General features: G+C 38.4%; 1 protein-coding gene across 9 annotated transcripts in view; it reads left to right on the forward strand.

Annotated features, from left to right (window-relative positions):
• Chst9 (carbohydrate sulfotransferase 9) overlaps positions 1-25,266 on the forward strand; it is a 257,514-nt gene that overhangs the window by 217,114 nt on the left and 15,134 nt on the right. For all 9 annotated transcript variants that reach the window (XM_074070103.1, XM_074070105.1, XM_074070101.1 and 6 more), the window contains one exon: positions 9,092-9,129. In XM_074070103.1, the coding sequence (XP_073926204.1) occupies positions 9,092-9,129 (38 nt within the window). The remainder of the gene's footprint in view (positions 1-9,091; positions 9,130-25,266) is intronic.

The raw sequence follows: 25,266 nt of genomic DNA on the forward strand, positions 1-25,266 counted from the left end.
GATTATACAACAATAAACAAAATGGACTTATACAACAGGAGATAAAGAATTAAACAAACACATATAAAATAATTGCATGTGGTAAAAAATGCTATGAAATGAATAGGCTAAGAGAACAAAAAAAGGGATGGGGTGAGGAGGAAAGAATCCTTGAGGTCTTAATATTAAACTGAGACAAAAATACAAGTCAGCCCTGCAAAGTAGGGGAGACCACAGTGTGTACAAAGGACCAGAGACAAGAAAGGACTAGAAATGTACATAAAACCAAAGTGGATGAAGGTTAAGAAGAAGGAGAAGACAGAGGACAGACTGTAGCTAGATGAGGTCAGAGATGTGGGCAAGGAGCAGATGGTGAAGGAATGTAAGGTGTCCTAAATTAGAGAGACAGAGTGAAGCAGAAAAACTAAATGCTTAACTCATAGCCCAGGGAGAGACACTGACAGGCACAATAAGATAGTGACTGTGGACAGAAGGGCATGAATATATGTATAGGTGGAGCGTCCCTAATCTGGAAGTCTAACGTTCAAAATGCTCCAAAATTAGAAATTTTTGAGTGCTGATATGACAGCACAGGTGGAAAATTCCATACTATGAAACTTTGTTTCATGCACAATATTACTAAAAATATTGTGCAAAATCACTTTTGGGTTATGTCATATGAGCATTTTGTGTTTATACTTCAGAACCAATAATAAAATATCTCATTATGTACATGTAAATATTCCACAATCTGAAAAAATCTTAAATCCAAAACACCTCTGGTCCCAAGCACTTCAGTTGATATACTCAACTTGTATATCAGGACATTGTTCCTGACTGCCCGTGAACATCTATGCCTTCCCCGCTCCAACACTGTCATTGGCTCACTTGAGCTATTTCCTGGTACCTGCGCTTTTTCATTAGTCATGGCTGCAGCTCTGTACCCCATTTTTAAGGTAAAGATGAAACTCTAGGTCATTGAGTTGCCAAACATGCAGTTTCACATCACCAGGTTGGTCGTCTTCCCCAAATTCTAGATTCCTTCTAAGATATCCTTTGATGGGGAAGAGAGGAATGAGGTACTCCAGCATTCCACAGATATAAAATATCTAATTACATATAATAAGCATATTTGCACCCCAGGAAAGAGGAATAAATACATAGCCTTACCCCCTTTTCCTTACCCTGTCTCAAGACTTCACATGTGGCACCTTCAAAACAGTTTGAGTATCTGAACAGAAGAGATTGTGCAAAATGTAGGTGACAGTAGACAATGTCATGGAAACAGAGGAAATGGAACCAACATGCTCTTTGGGAGCAGCGACAAGGCATTGAGCAGCCACTCTTATTCACAGTTGAATCCCAGAGCTCGGCATCCACTTATGACTCATGGTAGCTGCTCCATTGTGTTTGTTAAGTAAATAAATAATACTGAATATAACTCTTTCTGACCTATTCCCTGTAACTATTTGTTACCAATTACTCCCAAACATTTCTTCAACATGCTTTCTTTGATTTTTTTCTTTATGTTCTTTTCCATTTTTACCTCCCTAACAGAAGCACCAAAAGCCATCACCTAGTTTATCCACCCCCTAAGCTCCAAATTATTCTCATCTTTTTCTCCCTACTCTGTCCAAACTATTCACCAGTCTGATCTTCCTAATCTTCCTGCATGTCCCACTTCTGCTGAAGAAGTCAGAATAGCTTTCAGATTGCCTACTGCTTCAAGAATAAAACAATTGACCGACTATCAGGTCACCCAAACCTACCCAGGCAAGGCTATTTCCCACTAAGCCTTCTCGTCCAGTCAGACTTGTCATTTCTAAAATTCTCACCAAATTCTACCCACTTTGAAGGTCTGGCTGAAGTTCCATATGCTCATTATTCACTTTCCTAAATCACAAGGACAGGTCCTATCTCTAAACTTATGTCTAATTTCCTGTCCTCACCATATTGCTAAACATTTGTTCAAACATACCTATCCAAAAGATAAGGATATGAAAGGCATTCTAAACTCTGCTAAGAAAAGTGCTAATAATGAACCAATTAAAACTATGGTTCTGTGCTGTTGATGCTGTATTTCTGCAAAGTTAAATGAGAATTTGACAACAGCTATGACCACATAGCTACTGGAAACCTGTCTGTTCCCCAAGACAGTTTACATTGGTAGTCCTTCTCTGTGTGTCTACAGCGTGTGACTATTTGTAACTATTAAGGCACTTCTCAGGAGTTGCTGCAATTTGTCTCTATTTCTTTCTCTCCTGTACTTGACCTTGATCTTCTTAAGGGTGGGTAGCCTACTGCATTCATCTTTGCATAACCAGCATCTAACATAGTGAAAGTATTATATTTTTTAGAATGAATATGCTATACTAAGCAAGTGGACTCATACTTTCAGTTAACTAAATTAGAGGAAATGGTTAAATAACTAATGAGTCTATAGTTTTGAGGAATAAGAAAGTTACGCAGAGGAGTTGGAATCAGAAATTATTTTACACATCTGGGCCTACCACTTGAAATAAACCTTAAACTGCAGATTCTTGTACATCTCTGCATGGCCAGAGAGGGTCTACCACCTGCCATTGTCCCCTTGTGCTTGTGTTGACATTTTTCTGAGGATCAGACTCATAGCTACTCTGAGAGTCTCAAAGGGGCCTGATACCTGAAAGACATGAAGAATCGCTGTTTTAAGCTGTTTAGCCAGTAAAAGAACATCCCCTGGAATTTTAGTCAGTTCAAATGTTATCTACACAACTTACAATAAAAGAGAGTTGTGAGTTTCACTGTGAAGTTTAGAGAATTTGTTGCAGTTATCCTAGAATTGTAAATCTTAGAGAAGTGGATCCCCTCAAAATTAATGATAGTAGGTGGAGGGTATTTCTACAACCTCCTTTCCTGAAGCTTATGAATGGACAGGGTCTTAACACCATCTTCTTCTTAAGATGAGCCAAATATGCCATGACCTTCCTCTACAGATTATTCTGCTCCATTTTCTTGAAGACAAAATGAAAGTAAAATTTAAGGATTCTTAGGGAAGCTATTTCTATGTTCCACTAGCCTGTCAGTCCAACAACCTTGTCAAGTGTTCTTATTTCGTTCTCTCTTCTAGTGGTCGTCTAATCAAAAAGTGAAGGGACAAGACACAAATATGAGATAGACAATATTGGTTTTGTCTTAAAACTTATCTTTTGCTATGTGTTGAGTGGCAACATTGTGTGTTACAATGCTGAGTATTCCTTCAGGAGTAAACCAGGTAAATTTTGTAAATTGATTGAGCCCTGGTCATATAATCTAAAACAAAAACAAAAGGGAATAATCCTTAGGGTTATTCCAAGGATACAATGTATGTGAAATACCTCACCCAGAACCTGGTAGAAAATTCAGTAGCCATTTCCTTCTCTCCCTGCCCTGGAGGAATAGCCAAAACAGATTGAAAATTTGTTATTACTTTCCTATGGATGGTGTAAGAAATTACAGTTGGCCCTTGGTGTTCATAGGGAATTAGTCCCAGAATCTTTCTGAAATCCTAAAATGCAAACATGCTCAAGTCCTTTAAATAAAATGACATAGCATTTGCGTATAACCTACAAACATCCTCCCCCATACTTTAAGTCATCTCTGAATCACTTGTAATATGTAATACAATATAAACGCTATGTAAGTAATTTTTGTAATGTATTTTTTGGGGAATAATGGCAAGGAGAAAAGTGTGTGCATGGTCAGTATGTATACAAATTTTTTCAAATATTTTTGACCCATGATTGGTTGAGTTTATAGATTCAGAACTCTTAGATACAGAGAGCTGATTGTACCACAAATTTGGTGACTTAGAAAACACAAATTTGTTAATCTTACAGTTCTAGAGGTCAGAAGTTCAGGTGAGTCCAACTAGACTAAAATCAAAGTATCAACCTGTTTCTATTCCCTGTGGAGGAGAGTTCATTTCCTTTCTATTTCCAGGTTCAAGAGATTGACCACAGACCTTGGTTCATGGTACCCTTCTAGCACTCATCACTGTCCTCTGCTACAATCATCTCATGGACTCCCATCTGCCTTTGACTAGCCTTCCTTTTATTAAGGAAGGACCCTGGGATTACATTACAGACATCCGATAATCCAAGATAATCTTTCCATCTCCAGACCATCAGTTTACTCCCATCTGCAAAGTCCTTGTCTGAGTGAGATATCATATTCACAGGTTCCAATGGTTAGGATGTGGACATTTTAGTGGGCTATTACTCAGTTTACCATATTTGCCACAGCATCTTCTGTACCTTTACAGATTTCTTCATTTTAATTATGGAACTAGCCTCACTTAATAACTTCTTAAATTCTGTTCCTTGATTCATCGTATCTTTAAATGCTGTTATCTACAAATTCCTCTAGCTATTTTTTTTGGATGGAACTAGAATTTGAACTCAGGGATTTATGCTTGCAAAGCAGGTGCTCTTCCCCTTGAATCACACCTCTAGTTAATTTTTACTCTGGTTATTTGGAGATGGGGTCACATGAACTGTTTTCCTGGTCTGACCTTGATCCACAATCCTCCTGATCTCAGCCTCCCAAGTAGCTAGAATTACAAGCTTGAGCCACAGGCACCCAGCTTCTACTAGCTAAAAAATTGGTGGGTTGCTTGCTCCACAATCCTGTACTTCCAAATCAAATCAGTCACCAGAACCAACTTCAGAAACATCACCTGCTCTTGGCATCTCTCCACTGTGCCCTGGCTGCCTGGGCACAGCCCTCATTCCCTTGCCTAGATACAGCACATGCTCACTGTTCTCTCTGCCACCTGCCTCCCACTGCCCCTTCAGCCATCCTCTACACTATTCCTCAGCTACTCTTTCTCTAGAACAGTTGTGGGCACCTCATTTCCTTCTCAAAGATATTTGATGACCCATCCACTGCCTACAAAGCCCCCAGTTTCACCTCAAATCATCACCCTTCTAAGGCTGGGTTCTTTCCTTCTTCCATATCCTACACTTCCCACCTACAATAGTATACGCTGACATTACACAGTGGCCTTCTTATCCATGGGGGCAATATTTCAGATGGCTGGTCAATGCCTGAAACTGCAGATTCCATATATACTATTGTTTTTTCTACATATACATGCCTATGAGAAAGCTTAATTTACAAATTAAGCATAGTAAGAGACTAAAAATAACTATTAATAAAATTGAACAATTACAGCAGCATACTAATAAAAGCTATTCAAAACTGAGGAACTGTTTGTCCTTGTAATTTTCCACTTCATATGGACTGTGGTTAATTGAAACTATGAAAAGTAATCCTGCAGATAGGGGCCTACTCTATAAGCCACCCAGAACTCCTCATGATTCACCCAACACACCTTATTCTTGCCTGCCTGAGAGGCGTTTTTCTTTCTAATCCTAACAACTGGAATGCTGCTCTTCATCCTTTGTCTACAAAATTCATACTCATTTCACTTTAATCCTCATAAATCTGGGGAGGGGTAGGTATTAACTCTTGTGTTACATGGGCACACAGCCAAAGCATTATATTTGCTCCAAATCAAACACTATAACTGGCAAAGCTATCGTCAGATGCCAGGCTTGTCATCTGTCCCTTTTCTAGAGTTCGGTGGACTGTTACCTTACTAGGGTCAGATTATTTAATTGTTTGGGCTCTTATTTTTCTCTTGAACTCCTCCAGATTTCCCTTGGCCCCAAGGAAAATAAACTAAGTTTTGTATATTATTGCCACCCTTGATATCATATCCAGATTTCTCTGCTGATGACAATCAGAGCTGAGTGATCTTTTTTTAATGCAAATTTATGTGTGACATTTTGATGCTCCTACTCTTACTCTCTCACAAGTCTCCTTAATGGCTGATTTTCTACCATACTTGGGATATTCACAAATCTCCCAAAATGGTCTTCAAGGACTTACTTTCTGGAGATCTCCTGCCTGCCTGTTGAGCCTTACCTGATACCCACTCCTCTTAGTTCCCCCTCTAATCACATTGCTTCCTTTCTGTAACTTTGACACACCACAGTCCCTCCTGTACATGATCTTGGCACATACTCCTCCTTTTGCCTGAATGTTCTTCCCCCTCTTCTCAGTGAAATTAGCTTTCTTACCACCTTTCAGATTTCAGTTCAAATGTCACTTGTTTAGGTAGCCAAAATTTGGTTCTGTCCAACTCAGAAGGTTTTCCTTCAAAGCATATTGTCTTTTCTTTAAAAACACTCTGCATATAACCTGACAAAAGAAATCTAAATATTTAAAACATATCAAGAGTACTTGTTGAGCAACACCCATTGAAATTGAAGAAAATTGGTTTCTGTTACCTGAAAACTCCAAGATTGGCACAGGCATTTCCTGGCAACAGCATGATCAAATAGCTCATTCTTTTGTTGTTGTTGTTTTGTTTTAACTTGAAACAAATTATTGATTCTTTATTTCTGTAAGTAAAGTTAATAATGATTATTTTCTTTAATTCTTTTTGTTGTTCATTTATTCACATGTGCATACATTGTTTGGGTCATTTCTCCACACTGCCCCCTCCCCCACCCTTCCCCCTCTCCCCCTCTCAGTTCCAGGCAGATCCAGTTCTGCCCTTATCACTGATTTTGTTGAAGAAAGACATAAACATAATAAGGAAGACAAAGTATTTTTGCTGGTCAAGTTAAGGATAGCTATACAGACAGATTCCAACTATTTTTTTCGTGTACCCATGTGTTACGACCCATGTTGATTCAACTGTAACTGATCTTTACATTTTTTCCTGATCCCCTGCACATGATAACCTGTCGTTTTAAGGTTTCTGTATTAGTTCCTCTGGAGTGGGGACATCAAATGCTTTCATGTTTTGGGTTTTCTATCTCTCGTATGTACTCTCCCCTTGTCTTGTGATCCAAGTCCAACAACATTGCTACATTTGCCCTAGATCTAATGTCCACATATGAGGGAAAGCATACGATTTTTGGTCTTCTGAGCCTGGCTAACCTAGCTCAGAATGATGTTCTCCAGTTCCATCCATTTACCTGCAAATGATAAGATTTCATTTTTCTTCATGGCTGAGTAAAATTCTATTGTGTACAAGTACCACATTTTCTTGATCCATTCATCAGCAGTGGGGCATTTTAGTTGTTTCTATAACTTGGCTATTGTGAATAGTGCTGCAATAAACATGGGTGTGCAGGTGCCTCTGGAGTAACCTGTGTTGCATTCCTTTGGGTATATCCCCAGGAGTGGGATTGCTGGATCATATGGCAAGTCTATGTTTAGATTTTAAGAAGTCTCCAAATTTTTTTCCAGAGTGGTTGCACCAGCTTGCATTCCCACCAGCAGCGTACAAGGGTTCCTTTTTCCCCACATCCTCGTCAACACATGTTCTTGGTGGTGTTTTTGATGATGGCTTCAAATAGCTCATTCGTAATATGCCATTCCTTTTTTTATCCTCTTTATACTTCTACTGTCTACATATGACACCTTGCCTGGTACTGAATACTTAGAGATTTTTAATGTATAATTATTACTGGTTGATTCATTGGTAAGCTTCACTTATTTAGATAAACATCATTTTTAAAGATTTTAGAATTTATTCAGTAACTAAACATGCAACTGCCCTACAACCTAGCAGTTGTACTCCTGGGCATTTATTCCAGAGAAATAAAAACTATATACATATAAAACATATATATACATAAATGTTTATAGCAGCTTTATTTGTATTAGCCCCAACCTAGAAAGTACCCAGATATGCCCCTGAACAAGTAAATGGCTAAATAAAGTATAGCACATCCATACCAAGAAATACTACTTAGCAAGAAAAAGAAGCTGACTGCCAATACACACAGCAACCTGGGTGAATCCCTAGAGAATTGTGCATATGATTATGTACTATGATGTATGACTCCATTCATGTTCCATTTCTGTAAAACTCTTGATTTTTGAGATATTACCATTGGGGGAAACTGGGTAAAGGGTACAAGGAATCTCTCTGTATTTTTATAACTCTATGTACAATTATCTCAAAATTTAAGTTTATTTTTAAAAGAACATGTTTAATAAAGTATATATAATACACTGTTCACAAACACAAAATAACTGTGGTGCTACCATATTTCTTCTTTATTTTTATGGTGGTTTATTGGTTATTTATTATTCCTAAGAATTTTATTTCCTTCTATTCAAAATGCATTTTCACAAGGACTGATGTTTATTGTTTTAGAATCCTTATTATTTATGTCCCTGTTGCCTTTTATACATTACTCTAAATTTGTTCCATCTTGCCCAAGATACCATCTATGGAATGGTTACTTTGTACTTTAATCTCTGGCAATATTATGAGAACAAAGTATTAGAATGTCTTCATCGCTCCCCAGATAGGAGAGACATTTTTAAAATGTCTAGCTTAGTATGGTGGTCCATACCTGTAATCCCAGCACTTAAGAGGCTGAGGTAGGAGGATCATGAGTTTGAGGCCATCCTAATCTACATAACAAGTTCCAGGCCAGTCTGTGATACACAGCAAGGTCTTGTATAAAGAAGGAGGAAGAGGGGTGAGGAGAAGGAGGAGGAGGAGGAGAAGGAGAAAGAAACAGGAGGAAGAAGAAGAAATGGAGAAGAAGGAGGAGGAGGAGGGAGAGAAGGAAGAAAAAAGAGGAGGGAGAGTGGAAGGAGGAGAAGAAAAGAGGAGGAGGAGGAAGAGGAGGAGGAGGTGCTTGACCATCAAATCCTCAGATCCCCTTGCCTGGTTCTCAGTTTCCATGCACTCAGAATTAGTGTTATACTGCAACAAGTTGTCATTGTTTGGAAGTCTTTGACTAGCTCATGTGTAGAGTTTTCTTCAGTACTATTCATCTCTCTGCCAAAGTTTAATACATTTTCCTGGTTATCAGCCTTATTGGATTTCCACTCCACTTGTTATTGTCTTTGCCTAACACAGTTTATTTAGGGTTTGACTCATTCCACCAGCACCAGTTATTGAATTAATTGTAAATGTCCACACTGTGATACAAATCCTTGTTCAGAGATCCCATGACTGCTATGGGAGTTTTGACTGAGAACAAAGCAGAATCAGTACTGCATTTTAATTGATTTTCATGCTTTCATATAAATTTTTTTTTGCTTTCTTTTTCAGTGACTACAGAAAAAATCCAGGAGCATATTACCAACCAGGTATTTCCTACTTCTCATAAACCATAATATATAATATGATTGTTAATAATTAAGCATTTGTAGATGTTAAAAACCATTATGCTAGTTGTTACACATGGACAATGTATGTATTATTGGTTCTAAGAACAAATAAATCAATTAATTGTGGAGAATCATGCACTTTCTTTGTCTGTCTCCAACCATATATCTTCTCTCTAATCCTTCTTAACTAAAAAATGGGAAACAGTAGACAAATGGATTCTGCCAGTCCTAATGTGTAACTCATCCAACCATATTGTGACCTCTGCATTGATACCATCATGGCAGCGAATAAATACTTTTATCCTTTTATCTACTTTTCCCTGAACTAAAGTGACTGTCCTCTGTGATCTTCTCAAGTGTTAATTCACCCAGCTGAAAATCACTCCTTCCTAAGCAGTTTTAAATGCTCCCCCTAGAGCAGAAATACATCCTAAGGTGACTTTCCATTCTGACTTTTCCTTCCACTGCACAGCTAGCTGGCATTTTCCTGTCTGCTTCATTCTTTCCTTATCCAATCTTAATGATCTATTGTTTATATATAACTGTTGAAGGGGCTTAAGGCAGGCAGCCACACGTGGTATAACTAAGAACACCGGCGCCCACGCCACTAGGCCTTCTGTGGGCCGGGTGAGCTTCAGAGTCTCACTTGCTGCCTGTGTGCTAAACTCAGAAGATGCAGACATTAGCCTGTAGCAAAATATTGTTCAGATTTCACTCACAGATAGAAATCTTTGTGTCTTTTTTCCCCTCTGGTATAAATTATAACTTACCCTTGCAAAGGAGAGAAGTGGGAAATCTACATTTATACCCATCCAGGGGACATTTTTCGAAGTCATCTAAGTAACTCCAAAATAAGCTCCAATTCTGGTTCCCACTGTCAGTCCACCCACATAAAGTTCTGGCTTTCCCTAATCTGTGTGATTCATCAAGCAATTCATCAAGCTTTAAACATAGCTAGCTCATTTGATACCGTACTGCAAATTCAGTAGGCAAAACTCAATGCTTATCAGGTATCTTTTGGCTTTTGAATATAATTGTAAATGTTGACTTGCAGGAACAGCCAATTTAAGGCTTGAGAATAGCATCATTGTGTAATAGCTAAACCAGTTGGCCTTTTCAAATTGTTTATTTGCCTTCTGAATTTAGTTTATCATTGTATTTTCAGTTAGTTTTATGTACTCAAGAGGTTGCATAAGGCTGACCAACAGTTAACCTATATAGCTTACTGCTGCCATATTTATTTATTTAAGTCATGTAAGGAATACTTATCCCTATAAAGAGGTTTGATTTTCTCATTCATTTAATAAGTAAAAGCAGTTGGTCAAAAAATAGATTAAGTCCAGTTCTTACAGGCAAATTTTCATTTCCTGTATTTTCCTTCTTTGAACATTTGGTTAAACCAATAGAGAATATAGACACCAAAACCGTATACCAAATATTTACCCATAATCTTAAATGCTGATTTGATGCCAGATAACATCATAATGGTTTCCAGTCTTGTTAACTCTTTACTTTAACATAAGAGAGGATGGCCTTAGTATTTTATTTATACAGTCATTCTCAGAACAGATAATTATATTGTACAATCTTTGTCTATCAGCTTATATTTCTAATACTCCAAAGAAATTTCTATTCATTCTTTTTCCAATTACAGATACAGTCCGTAATCTCAAGAACACACTATAAAATTCAAAGAGTATTCTCACACCTTTAATTTATGTAAGTTCTGGCAAAAAAATCAAAAAATGAAGTCACGCCCTTTTTCAAGTCATTCCACCACCAAAGAAATTTGACTCTTAAAGAACATTTTTGAAAACTCACTCTGGTTAATCAATGAAGGATTCTTTATCAGAGAGAAATGCAAAATGGAGAGCTGTTGAGCATTAATCTTGCCCTAAATTCTCCCCGTTAGGCACTGTAGATTGTGTAATTAAATTGAAATTGAAAATTGAGGGCTTTTTTTTTTTCTTTTTCTTTTTCTTTTCTAATGGCCAGGGTGCGTTGTGCACCAATGTGAAAAATCAAATTTGGAGAGGAGGGGAGGCTCTAGCCTGCTAGCTAATAGCCAATGTGCATTTGTAACCCCCAGCTGGTTTACCACACCTGAGTTCTGAGAACAAACAACTATTTGAGTCCTCTGGAGGGAATGCTGGATTCTTTACTGTGTAATTCACTGGGGAAATTAGTATGCTTTTTAAAAGTAACTTGTTAACTCAGCTTGTTTACGAGAAGAAGACAAAAAATGAACAGTGAACTGCTTGGCAGCTTATGGCTCAGAACAGGATGAATGCATAACCCATTTTTTCAGCTGTCTCTGGCAATGCAATTGCTGCAATAATTTCCTATCTGGAAAACGTTATTTGTAGAGATGAAATCTCCTCTAGGTTTTCTGAATAACTTTGACTGTGGTAGATTAAAGGGAATACCTTAAAATACTACCCCCAAACACTTCCAAAACCAAATTAAAATATGGTCATTATGAAAAAAGGAAAACTAAATCTTAAAAACCTTTTGATTTGACTTTTGGAAACTGCCTTCTTATATAGCAGACAATTGAAACCTGTAGTAAATTAATACCTTCTGTTATCCATCTTTACATAGCAGATATTTAAAGTCCATAGTGAATTAGTACCTTGTGTTTGTGCAGCTAGGTGACAAAGAGGGACACAGAATATGAGACTTTATTTCTTGTAGAGGGATATTCATGTTGTGGAGAACAGTCCCAGTTTGGGAGCTGGCTCTGAGAACACTCAATTCAGAGATAGCCAAATCCATCAGCACACCATCAGATCTGTGTACAAGTGTCCTGGGGCTGCCATAGCGAAGTACCACAAACTGGGTGACTTAAAACAACAGGAATGTATTGTCTCACAGTTCTTGTCCAAAGTCAAGTTGTGAAGGGGATCATGTGCCTCTAAAACTGATAGAGGAGAATACTCCCTTGTCCTTTCCTAGATTCTGGTAGTTACCAGTCATCCTTGGCATTCCTTGTCTTGTAGCTTCACCACTCCAATCTCTGTCCTCCTTATGTGACCCTCTTTTTCTTATAAGGATGCCAGCCATATTGGCTTAGACCACACTATTGAACTCAACTTAATTATATCGGTAAAAATCCAAAGTTCAAATAAGATCACAATCATAGGGTCAAGGCAGTAGCACTTCAACATGACTGTTCAGGGGACATAATTCAAACCATAACAAAGCTGGAAAGTTCCATCATCTCCATTCCACTTCTTCCTCTGACTGCTGAGCACAGAAAAACCTCCCCCATTGTTAACTATGATTATTCACCCTGCCCATGCATTATATTCACCCTAGAAGCTTGTTAGCACAGATCTAGAAACCAACACCCCCAAGAAATTCTAGCTAGGTGGTTCTAGAGTTGAGTTCAGACAGAGCCCAACCCTTAAACTAGACTAGAAGAGCCATTACTTCACAAACCCAAACATCACAAACACAGAAATGCAAAGACATATTTTTTTCTTTCCTTCTCAACTTCACGTTTTAAAGTTTGATAACCAATTGAGCTCACACAGAATATGAGATAAGGATATAGCAGCTGAATTGGGCCCTCTGCTGAAGTGGGGTGGGGTGGGGTGAGGCTGGGGATTAAAAATCACAGGCTGTATCCTGGGAAACAAGAGAAAGTGGATGCTTTAGTTTTTCAGTATCTTCTGCATATCCTTGAAAGTTGGAGGATGTACAGGCACACTTTGCTTCTCTGTACATTCTTCCCATGTGACCTTTGTCCTCCTCTGGAGAGGATGCTCCCCACCTTTATGCTAAACAATGTGTCATTTATAAAACTATTTCATCAACACACTAACCCTCTTCTCTGCATGTACAAAATCTATTCATGCAATACCTACTCAAATACTACCTCTTCTATGAAGCTTTCTTTCATCACACAGCTAAGAACACTCTCTCCCTTTTCTGTGATCCCATTTTACTTTGTCTGTCCCTTTGCCATAGATCTTTACATTTTCAGCTCTGCATTCCAATTATTTATATCCTTATATAATTTTTGTGATTAGATAATGACACTCTAAAGGGAAGAAACCAAGTTTGACTCATCTCTGTGTCCACTGTAAGGCCTTACATATCTTGAGGACCCAACCAATTGCTGGTCAAACATAAATTTTTTGCTCACTAAATTATTATCCTAGTATCCAGAAGGAATGCTAAATTCAAGCAGTCTACTCACTGTACGCTGCTGTGTTCAAAACTGTTCTGTCATTGACTCTCTATGGCAAAAATAAGGTATTATCTTTGCCCTTCCCAAGTGAAGAATTTAAACCAAAAACAGAGGGGAGGGTCAAGACTACAGGTGGTCTCTATGAATAATGATCCCACAGCCACGGGAGGAAAGGAGTCAAAATTAGGTTGATCGACATCTGTATTTCTTTTATGTTCACTTCCCATGTTGCCTGAAGACTATTAAAGTTTGCTTGGGTCAAGGCCTGGGTACCTGGTTTCTTCCTGGAATGTGAGCATGTCAGTGCCAATCACTACTGCCTTTTCAGTGGAGCGTGAACTTTAGAACTTCTAAATTTAAAATGGGATTGCATTACCTTGCACTATTCTTATCAAAATGGCATGCACTCAAGTAGATTATTTTGACTTAAAGATAGTTTCTCTTTGCAGCTTCAGCACTAATGGAGTTAGTGAAGATCCCATCCCTCTCGCTCTCTTTTAAGAGTATTTCTAGAATTGGAAACTGCACTTTTTAAAAATGATCCAATTTGTGAGTCTTTTTAAAAAAATGTTTGAAAGTGAGACAAAATTAGAACAAAAAGTGGTAGCAATAATGGAAGTTAGCAAAGAAGGATTTATTTAAATGGTCTTTACTCAAGGCCAGGTGGCTCCATACCAAAAAAATACTTAGGTATAAATGTCAAAGCCCCCCCCTCTTTAACAGGAATCCAAGAAAGTTAAAATACTATGTAAGGGTATCTGTGGAATGGGATCTAGAATGACAAAACAAAGGGAGGAGGAGAAAATGACTGTCAGGTGTTTTAAAAGCTTGAACACTAAGAAGAAAATAGTGGCTGGCATAAATACTAGAGAGCAATTAGCAGTCAAATGGACTAGTAGTTCTCTCACTGCTTTTAGAATGTTTCTGAATAATTACAGCCAATGCTGTGCTATTCATCCAATTATCTACATCTCACTTATTTATCACAACATCCCTATGACAATTAATATTTTTATCCCCATTTTATATAGATAGAAACTTAGGCTCGAGATTGAGTTTAATAGTTTTCCATGTTCTGCCATTCTTAGCACTAAATTAGTACTTATAATAACAATAGTTAGCATTATCATTAAATGCTTCATAGCATTCCATGTATAGACATTATGCTAAATTGTACATAAAATGATCGCATTCAACCTCACAGCAGTAACCCTGTGATACAGAGAACCCATCAAGCAATTCAAGCTGAGTGAGGTTAAGTACCCTGCCCAGGATAACACATAAGTTACCACGCCAGAATGGAATCAAGCCATCCAACTCTATAGCATGAGCCCCAGCCATGATTCCAGGCTGCTTTACACACCTTTATTTATAGACACTCAGCTAGTGAGTGGCAAAGCTCAAATCTGTATCCAGCGCCATCCCATTCTGAAACGCTTTCTCTTCACCACTATGCTATACAACTACTTCCTCTTCAGGTTGTTACATTAATTAGATGATCCCACTTATGACCACCCTCATTTGCACCCCATTTTTGACTCCAGCACTAAAGCAGCTGGTTCTGCAACCTTGGAATACAGGTATTTATGATGTAGTATATCTTTTTTTCAACATGTTTTAACAATCGAGATGAGCATGCACTGAGCATGCACTTACTCTGGGGTCCCTGTTGAGCATTCAATTACTTTTTTTAATCAAAAAAGTTTTTTAAAAAATCAAGTGAATCTGGTCTGGTCTAAGAGAAAACTATTTGTCACCTGAAAAGAGATTAAAAACTGGGAAAAAATATAGACCTAGGAATAATCTGTGGTCCATTGGCAATTTTTCTCAGCAGATCCTTTACAAAGATACCACGGATGTAAAGTAAGAATTGAAGTGGGACACATTTCCCTTTTTTCCAGAGCAGCATCTCATGACTAAAACCTCTCTTAGAAGTTATTTTACTGTGACTGATAACTGTCATTATATTTTATATATGTACGCATATGAGAAAATTTAGAATACAGAAACTCTGTACTGAAAAAAGTAGCATATATTAAAAAGAGTAAAAATTGTTTAATGTACCATCTAATGCAAAAGAATCACAATGCAAATTAATTGTCACTTAAGATACTGTAATCCAATAGGCCAGTGAGACCTATCGCATTAATAATTTTCTGATTGATCTGTTTCTCTTCTTTCTCTTCTTCTCTTTTGAATTTTTCTAATTATTTCCCTCTCTGCTTGCTGATCCTGAAAATAGGAAGGATAACTGAAATTTTTCAGCTTGGAAAATTTTATTAGCAAAACAATCAGTACCATTATTTGGGATTTTTCTATCAATACATAGCAAAAAAGAACCTTGATAGTCAAGGTCAACAAGGCAGGAAACCATTTAACAGATCCATCAGCATTTGCTACTTCAAACACTGCCTCCATTTAGAAAGTCTTCCATTCATTTCTTGGGTTAGAGCTACTGCCAAATGGGCCACAGAGCCAGTTTGTCACTGTGTCTGAATATACATTCTTAAAATACAGTATGTTTTTGTGTCTACCTTTAAACTATTTCACCCATGTTATTCTTCCTCCTCATGATAGAGAACTGAATGAAGGACTCCAATGAGTCTTTTGTGCTTTTATCAAGTCAAAACCTGATCTTTCCTGGAATTATGTGAAAAAGGCACTTGAATAGTCATCATTTTGGATAAAAGTTTTTGTTATCATTAAAAAAAATTTGTGTTATAAGATGTAGTGGTCAGATGAACATGATGATTCAGCCTATAAACCTAGTTACTCAGAAGATGGAGATCAAGAGGATTGTGATTTGAGAACAACCAGATTAACACATTTGCAAGAACCCCCTCTCAACCAATGGATGAGAGCAGTGTTGTGCACCTGTCATTCACCCCAGCTACACCGAGAAGCACAAATAGGAGACTCACAGTCCAGGTCAGCCACAGCATAAAGTGAGACCCTACCTGAAAAAATAAACAAAGCAAAAAGGGCTGGGGTTGTGGTTCAAACATTAGAGTGCCTGCCTGTCAAGCATGAGGCCCTGAGTTCAACCCCCCAGCACCAAAAATAAAAAGTAGTGATCTTCATACCAGGCCAATTCTTTAAAATTCACGTTATCTAATGGCCCCCATCCCTCAGGGCAGATCTGCTGTATCTACCCAGGATTGCCCTGATGTGTGCAAATATTTGTGTGTATCTGCATTTTATCATCAGAATGTCAAGAGTAAAGGAAAATGCCTAGGGAGTCTTTTTCCTCTGTCCTCTTACGGGTGGAGGGGGAGGAAAGTGACCACAATTGTCCCTTTTATCAGGCATAGAGTGAAAACAATTTTATTTAAATTTATTTTGCAAAGTAGCATTCATCAAAAAACAAATGTCTAGGAAGGACAAGAAATACAGACAAATAGTGAAAAATACAGAGTACCAGGAAATATCCAACGAGAGCTACCTTGTCTTTATTAGCTTTAATGTGGAAAAAGTTATTATCCAAAGAAGTGTTATGTTACATTCTGTGGTCAATCGTCAAATGAAAATGGAATAAACAGTATTTTTCACTCTTTCATCACTGGTATGCCTTGCTCAAAGTATATTAAAAGAGAATATTTTCATCATACGATTACTGGATAATTCAATTAGGCCAATGTTCTGTGGATGTGGAATAATGTAATTTACTATGTTGAATGATTATCCAATCAGATTTCTCCCATTTTCTAAAGCAATGGATTAACTAAAATGTGGCCATAAACAAAATAGATTTTATTAGGCATAATCTACTTTGTAAACAAATGAAATTAATTATTTGCCTGACCTAAAGCTTTGAAAATGAAAGACCAAAATTGAACACATGCTTCCAATTTTGATTCTGTTACTAAGATGACACTTAATATAAAAAAGTTACAATTTAACTTCCCCTCAAGTATTCCATACTTGAGACTAAATGACTCTTAGAAATATGCTCATCAACAGATGGGAGCCACTTATGGCCTCATAAACTCCAAAGCAAGTGAAATTATCTCAGCAAAATAGAAAGAGATTACAATAAAGCCTCATCTGGTTATCTCAGAGATGATTAATGAATTGCATATTATTTTAATGATGCAATGAATATTGACAGATAATCACCCTTCTTCATATAAGAGAAATACTGAAGAGACAAATGCCAGTGATGTATGCTTTCAATCAATCAATAAGCAATTCCAGCAATGTGCCCTGTATTGAGAGCTATGCTAAGTGCTGTGGAGGGTGCAGAAGAAAGTACCAGCAATGGATCTGTTTCTGTCTAGACAGGCAAGTCTAACAAACCGGACATATTGCTGAAAATAGTAGAGTGTGTTATTACTTGCTTGCTTATTAACTATGGAGTGTAGATAATGTGGAGAAGTCAACAACCAATGAAAAAGCACAATAATCAGAGAAGAATCATGAGAGGCTTTGAAAACCAAAGTTATTCATACATGAGTCAGAAGGGAATATAATATGATAGTACTGAAATTTTTTGAGTTTGGAAATGACCTCAGAAGAATTAATAAGGGAATTTTCTCAAAACTGTACCCTCTGTTTTACTTTTTGCTCCATAAAGTTTTACTTTTTATAAAGTTTAACTGTTTACTGTTATAAACCACCGATCCCTCTCCATGCTATTCCAATTTCCTCCTTCTTCCACTATTGCCATTATGAGTCCATTTACCACTTGGCCAGCCAAGTGAGCTTTATAAAATATAAATTGTATCATGTGATCCCCTCATCTGAAGCTCCAGGGCTTATATCACACCTCTGTTAAATTCACAGACTTTACCATCATCTAACATTAGTACAGGATATGGTGTTTTCCTCTTCTTTCATTTCATTTTATCTCACTGAGCCATTCTCATTCATGAGACAACCACACTGGCCAACCCTAATGCCCTTCCACTGACCAGGCTCATGTCTGCATGCACTTGCTGCCTGTGCCTGAAATGCTCTGCTCCTAGGTCTTGTGTTTCTTCTTATTATTCAAATCTCAGCTCAGCTAGCTCCTCCACAGTTAGATGATCCCTGGACATCTATTTCATGTAGCCTCTCCTGCTCTCCCTCTGACATACTTGATCACTCTGTTTCAGTGTTTGCAGACACTTTGTCTCCTCTAAATTTTCTTGTTCATTCATGTGGTAACATGTTTAGCATCTACCTTTACCCACAGGAACACCAACACCATGAGAACAGGAGCCTGTCAGTGCTGTTCATCCCTCTAGCATAACACCAGAAAATAGTGAACATATTAGGAGCTCAATAAATACTTCTTGAAAGACTACATTGCTTGATTAATTCTACTAACTGTGAAAACAGTTAGGCATGGGAAAAAAAGGAGTCTAAATAAAATATGATAGTGGAGATGAACATTTTAGGGGAAAAATAAGTAGAGTTTGGAATCTGAATATAGGAAAGAGATGAGTTGGCTAAGATGAAGAGGAGTGTGAGGTCCCCAGAGTTACCACACAAAGATGGTGCTCTTGGCAGAAATATAAATTTAAGCCACACTTAATAAATACATATCACATGTTGAGTATTACTATTTATTCTACTTATTTTTCACAAATAAGCATCCTTACCTCTGTTTTAAAGTTAGCCATTGATTCGACATTTCCAAGTTCAGCAATGAGATAGCCAATTCTAGTGAGGCTGGGTTGGTAGAAAAGTACTGAGTCAGTCAGTTGATAGTTACAAGTAAAACATGAATAAGGTAAAAATCTACTACTCCCTACCTTCTCTCTGCAGAGCTACCTGCCTCCCATTTCACAAGTCGTTGGGCTGAGGTGGACGTTGAATTTGTGTATTACAACCTGCCTTGGCTAATAAAGGTTCTTTTACAAGTTGGTCTGTACCCCTGTAGATCCCCCAGGTTGTCCTTCTTGTTCTAAAATAAGGCAGGGCTGGCAGTTGGGAATATCTTCAAGAAGACACTGAAGAGAAAAGTACCTGGATGAAGGTAGGAAAATGTGATTACTGAAGTTGCATGAAACTAGTGACCTTGGAGACAACTGAGGGAAGAATAATATAGCCCTAGAGAAAGGGACCAAAATGTAGCATATGAAAATGTTTTGCTTCTCTTTTTCTGGCAATCCACTAAATTGCTACCTGGGATGTGGGTGCTAGACTTTGTTAAAAATGAGTCTTATATTAGACATCTGGAGAAGGCCATCCTGTTGATGAGAATAAGGAGTTAGAAAATGCTGCACCCTTACCATGGGGCAGAAAATTCATGTTTGCCTTAATGTATAAATGATCATGGAGACAGCATCACACAGCTGGTGTCTTAGTGATTAAAAGCCATGGGGAATGGGTTCTCTCGTCCCCAGGAGGTTATCAAGACTCACAAGGTCCCAACTTCCTTCTTTCATCTCTAGGCTAGGCACACAGTTCCCAAGTGTTCACATGTTCTCCCAGACTTGTAGCTGCTGAAATACAAATATAAAATAGATGTTCTTTAAAAAGCCAATATGGATAGAGTGAAGACATACTCACTCCATAACCACCATGTCTGATATATGTTTCTAACCATGACATGGAGACAGAGGAGGAGATAAAGTTTCCATGAAGTTAAGGAGCTTTGTTCCAAGACTCAAATAAAAATTGAACAGATGATCACAACCTCAGTGTGGTTTAGACTACATAGGAAAGACCCAAAGTTTATGAAGGGTCAGCTCACAACCCTGTTCTCCAAGACCAAAAGCCTTTAGCCATGCCAAAAGATTTGGGATTATCTGATAGAGCACCAGTACTTGGTACCCAATATATAGAATTCAAATTAAAAAAGAACAACCAAAAGATAGGTGATCTGCACCATCCATAGTGGCCATGTCAAGGCAGCTTAGCATAAAGGATGGCATTCACTTGATCTAAAGGCAAGAAAACACTTGCAATTGCAGACTTGGTGACACAGAGAGGCAAATGTGTGTTATATAGTAAGAAATGGATGGTTTGGGAGCCAAACAAGACTGATGTTAATCCTAGCTCTAATAGCTATCAGTTGCAAGACTCTGAGCACATTTGTTGGAGATACTACCCTAACCATCAGCCAGAGCTAGAGTGAAGGTTAAATTCCACTGCATTAGTGCAACACCAGGCACACTCAGTCTAGCTGCATTCGTCCAGAAATCACTCTCCCCACATATCCTCTGCTAACTAAAGGAGAGTAGAGCCCTGACAGAAGTTGAGACAGACAGAGGTATAGATTGATAAGTGATATGCGGTCCTCAGGAGGGAGCATCCTCTGAACCTAGGAATCTAGATATATGGGTCCAAGTGACATGGGCCTTCGCACTGGTCTGGACAACAGATCCAGAAGTGAAAAACTTTTCTTTGGTCCTTCAGGTGAATGGCTCTCAAATCCATACATTTCCATCTTGTTACAGTAATAGCTGTAGGCAAGTTAGTTATTGGCTGCCTGAGGAAATTTCCTCAATGCAGCCTGAGGTTTCCTTTCCCTTGCTGTTGACATTCTAGTTTCCTTGTGTGGGGAGTAGATAGATTAATAAGCTGTAATGTGCTTTCTGAGCAAAGATATCAAGATGTGTTTGTTCCTTCCAAAGAGCAGATCACAGAATTGTAGTGAACAAAGGGAATGAGAAGACAGGGCCTGCCGGACTTTAGAGAATTTTATCTCTTGCTTTACGATACATGTGTCTCTAGAAATAACTCGAGTAGGATCCTGACCGCTTGCTACTCCAACAGTTGGTAAAGCTGTTGGCAATGCTCAAGTACCTTTGTACTAGCAGTCATTGAGTGGGGAAGAAACCGTCCCCCAGGTATAAGCTAATTTCTGTGACTTGAACTCTGCCAAAAGGAAGTAACAGAAAAGGTTAGTGTGCTCCCAACGCCCCCACCCATAGCCAGTTTCTTGCTGCACTTACCAAGGCTGGGCTGCAGGTGGGAGGCAGGAGGTGATCCTTACCAGGCTCCAGAGGAGGTCTTTCTGTACCAGCTCTAGGAAATAAAGTTGTGCAGACTCAAGATTCTCAACTTGAAGCTAAGAGATCAGGATCAGTGCAGCTCATACTTGCCTTTGCAAGGAAAGAAGTAGCAAAGGCATGGGCAAGACTGCTTCTAGTAGCCATTTCATTGACAACTGGAATCAAGTGCAGTTACTTCAGGAGCAAATGTATCTTGGAAACCCTTCAAACTGTCAAAACTTAGAATTAATGAAGTGATATTCTTAAAATAAAATTAAGTATATTTGAATATGAATAGATAAGTCTTGGAAATTATCCACTCAATTATCACTTGGTTTCATTAGGGCTCTGCTCACTCTAACCCTGTCATAAGACAACCTCCTTACTCCTTTCTTATCTCTCTGCTATGCTTAGCTGCTGCTGATGTCTTATATTCTTCCTCTCATGCTTCCTCAAGCTGAAGTCCTGAAAAGAAACCCTCTAAGCATGGTGCCAGGGTTCCATGGCAGGATCTGTTGCTATAGACTCCAGGCCTATGATGGTAGCATCATAGTGTGAGCTGCCTGTTCTCCCACTGAGGGTTTGGGAGGCTACTTTGGTAAAGCTGACTTGTTAAATATTCAGGGGTGACATAAGACAGAGGGACCTGTATGTCGCTCAGAGGTGCTGACACAGGAAAATCTGATCTTGGGCCACAGAGGCTTAAACAAATGAGACCAGTGGAATGTATTCCTGCAGTGTTCTGCCACTTACACTTGGCATTGCTACTCCCAGAGCTCAAGCTCTAGTGGCTTTAGACAAGTAGATGGTATGATGGGGCTCCAGTTTATACTACTTCCTGAGATTGTTCTCTTTCCCATGCTAACACCCCAGCTCCACTCAGGTATTATTTTGGTCTTCCTCTTCCTCTTCCTCTTCTTCCTCCTCCTCCTCCTTCTTCTTCTTTTTTCTCTCTCTCTCCTTCTCTCTCTCGCTCTCTCTCTTTCTCTCTCTCCCCCTCCTCCATTTCCAATAATTGACAAGACTTCAGGTCTTTCCATATTTTTCAGTCTAGCACCCACAGAGGAGATGTTAATTAATTTGGCTGGTTATTCTCCATTCACCTGGGCAGTGTGTTACTCCAAGACTTCCTTCTAGGTTGTCAATCCTATGGATAAGTCACTTTTAGGTAAAGTACCCTCTCTTAATTAAATTAGCATCTACCCCAAGACAGGTTACATGCACAGGGCCTGTTGTCATGGTCATTTCAATCTGAAATTTAGAAGGGAGCATGGTGGATGATGTGCCCACTGTTGGGGCAAAATCAGAGAAGAACATCAGAAAGACACAATTCATTGACATTTTGGAGAAACCTACTATATGCCAGATGGAACATGTCAGACACTGTACTATGTATTTTATGCTGAAATTATCCAATTAATTCTCAAAACAGCTTATCTTTTCCTACCACCACAGTGTTAGAATCAGAAAGATAAGATTTAGCATCACTCTTAGTAAAATGGTCCAAACAGGCCTCCTGTCCAAAATTGGTGCTACATCTTAGAACTGCCTTCTCTAAGCTGAGAATTCTTAGCAGATCAATGTAGTCTGGGTCAGCTCAGTAGATCTAGGGTCCACCTAGCTGTAAGATTTTTCTCTTCTCAGCCTTATTTTATGTGTATGGACAAAAACACACTCCATGGACACTTCCAAAGGGAGAGTGACTGTGGTAGGACAGAATTGAGCTCTCTTACTATGAAGAGACAAAGTGTTTGGGATCCTGGTTCCCAGCCAGTGCCATCACTTCCATTCTAACATGTCCATGAAAAGTGACTAGGACTCACCCTTTAAAAATGAGAAAACAGAGTCAGGAAGATTCATTGACTATCTGTAACCACACTGGCTCTGCTTGCCCATATTCCTTCATTTCTTAATGTATCCCAACACTGACCAGACATGCAGCTGACTGCCCACACCTGCAGTTCTGCTCCAGTACATCCACTCTACCTGCTGGGGAGCAGCTAGCATTGCCAGCCCTCTCTACCCAGAAGCTTTCAACCGTGGCTGACAGAATTTGGTGAAGTAACTCTGGGGCACATGTTCAACACTGGTTGTGGGAGTTCCCTGTAGAATTCAGCTCCTGTTCCCACTGTGTTAACTTGCTTGACAAATCACCCTGTGTCCTCTGCTTGTCTTCCCTATCTCACATTCCCACACTCCTACCAGTGTTTCCTAGAGTCAACTCCAAATTAACTACTTGCATTTAATTTCTTGACTCAGCTCTGCTTCTAGGGAAACAAAAATAAGGACTCTGCTCTAAAACACCCCAAGTTATACATAGAGGACCTCACTGAGCCAACTCAAAAGTTGTTGCTCTTCATACTTTGTTGATCTACTCTGTCACAGTACTCCTGGCCTCACAACAGTTTTCTTCTCTCTTGCATTTTCAGTCTTCAACATATGGGAGCACCCCAACTCTTTCCTCCACAGCTGGCCATCCCTGACCCCTTAATTCACCCACATTAATCCCCAGTTCCAGTGTCACCTCATGGACTCATCTGCCTGTCCTGTGAAAATAATTTGATTACTTATCTATGACCTAAAGACCCAAACACTTACTCTTAGACATTGCAACACAGGGAAGTTGTTTCCTTGCTCCCCTGAAAACAAGGGCAAGAACTCTGCCTTGCAGCTCAAGAACAAGGTGTTGGAGCCAGGGTGCTCTCCTCTCTTTTCCCTCCAGAAACCTCTCAGACACATAGGCTACTATTAGCATTCATTTAAAAGCAAGAGGAGGAAATGTTGGCTGACCAATGCCACTTTTAGAAGACTAAGCACCTAGTGCTATTAAAAAGCCATATCCCAAATCTATTAGATATCTAAAATTCTAATGAAATATTAAAGTCTTAATCATCAAACATGCACTTATTCTACTTCTCTCATGTCAAGTATAATTGACTAGATTATGCTATTCCCATTCAAATTTGACATGTACAGACACAACCTAGGAGATAAAATAATGAGGACCAGACGTTTTGAATATCAACATTATCAAGTTGTAACTTTATGTTCTGCTAAATCAAGTTGACTGGGTAAGAGTTAGATAACTGGACTATACTCCTGACTTCTTTATTGGCTTTATACAATAACCTTGTGCAAATTATTATACAAGTATATCTGAATTCATTTAATGAGAATTTGAAAACAAAAGAAGAGTTTCATCTTTGCTATAAAACTTTGAAGATAGACTGATAAATCTGTAAAATCATATTGAGCTCTTGAGGAAGAAAACTTATCTTCTTATATACATTAAAATTATTTCAGATTTCACCTTCTAATGGTCTTGCCAAACCAAACAAAGGCTCGGTAATCAATAGAAACTTCCCCTTGATGTTCACATTGTGTTACATCCCCCGCTCTCATATTTTAAATGGATTCAAGTAAAAAATAAAGAAGAGTTAAACCCAAAATGAATAGAACTGACAAATAAAATGACAATTCCAATCCTTTCATTCAAAGTGACCATAGGCATTAGCTTAATGAAGCCATTTGAAAAGCTTTGGTAGAGAAACAACTGTAATTTTTACATAATTTAAATGTTTTGAAGAATGTAGCTTGGAGAGAGCTAGCATTCACCAGTGTCTTCTTTATCTCACACAAGTGTTCATTAGTCTTTCCTACTACTCATACTTTCTTCCTTAGGTTTTCTTTCTTTACCCTTGCCTTCACTTCAGTTGATCTTTTCTCTTTCTCAATTGTCTTTCTCTTTTTCTGTTCTTCCACTTCTTTTCCTTTCCAGTGAATGTTTGTCATATATTCTTAACCTTGCTAAATGTTGTAGATAAGAGAGAATGAAGAGGAAGGAGAGAAGAAAAAAAGAAGAGGGAAAAAAATCTAATATTTACTTTTAAAGTGCTTGTCACATTGAAGTTGCTCAATAAGTAAATATTCATTGACTGAATCAATAAAAAAAATCTAACATTTATAGAGAACATACTTTGTGCTAAGCAAAGTCTACAT

Source organism: Castor canadensis, chromosome 4 (assembly GCF_047511655.1).
Source record: "Castor canadensis chromosome 4, mCasCan1.hap1v2, whole genome shotgun sequence".
Taxonomy (NCBI): Eukaryota; Metazoa; Chordata; class Mammalia; order Rodentia; family Castoridae; genus Castor; species Castor canadensis.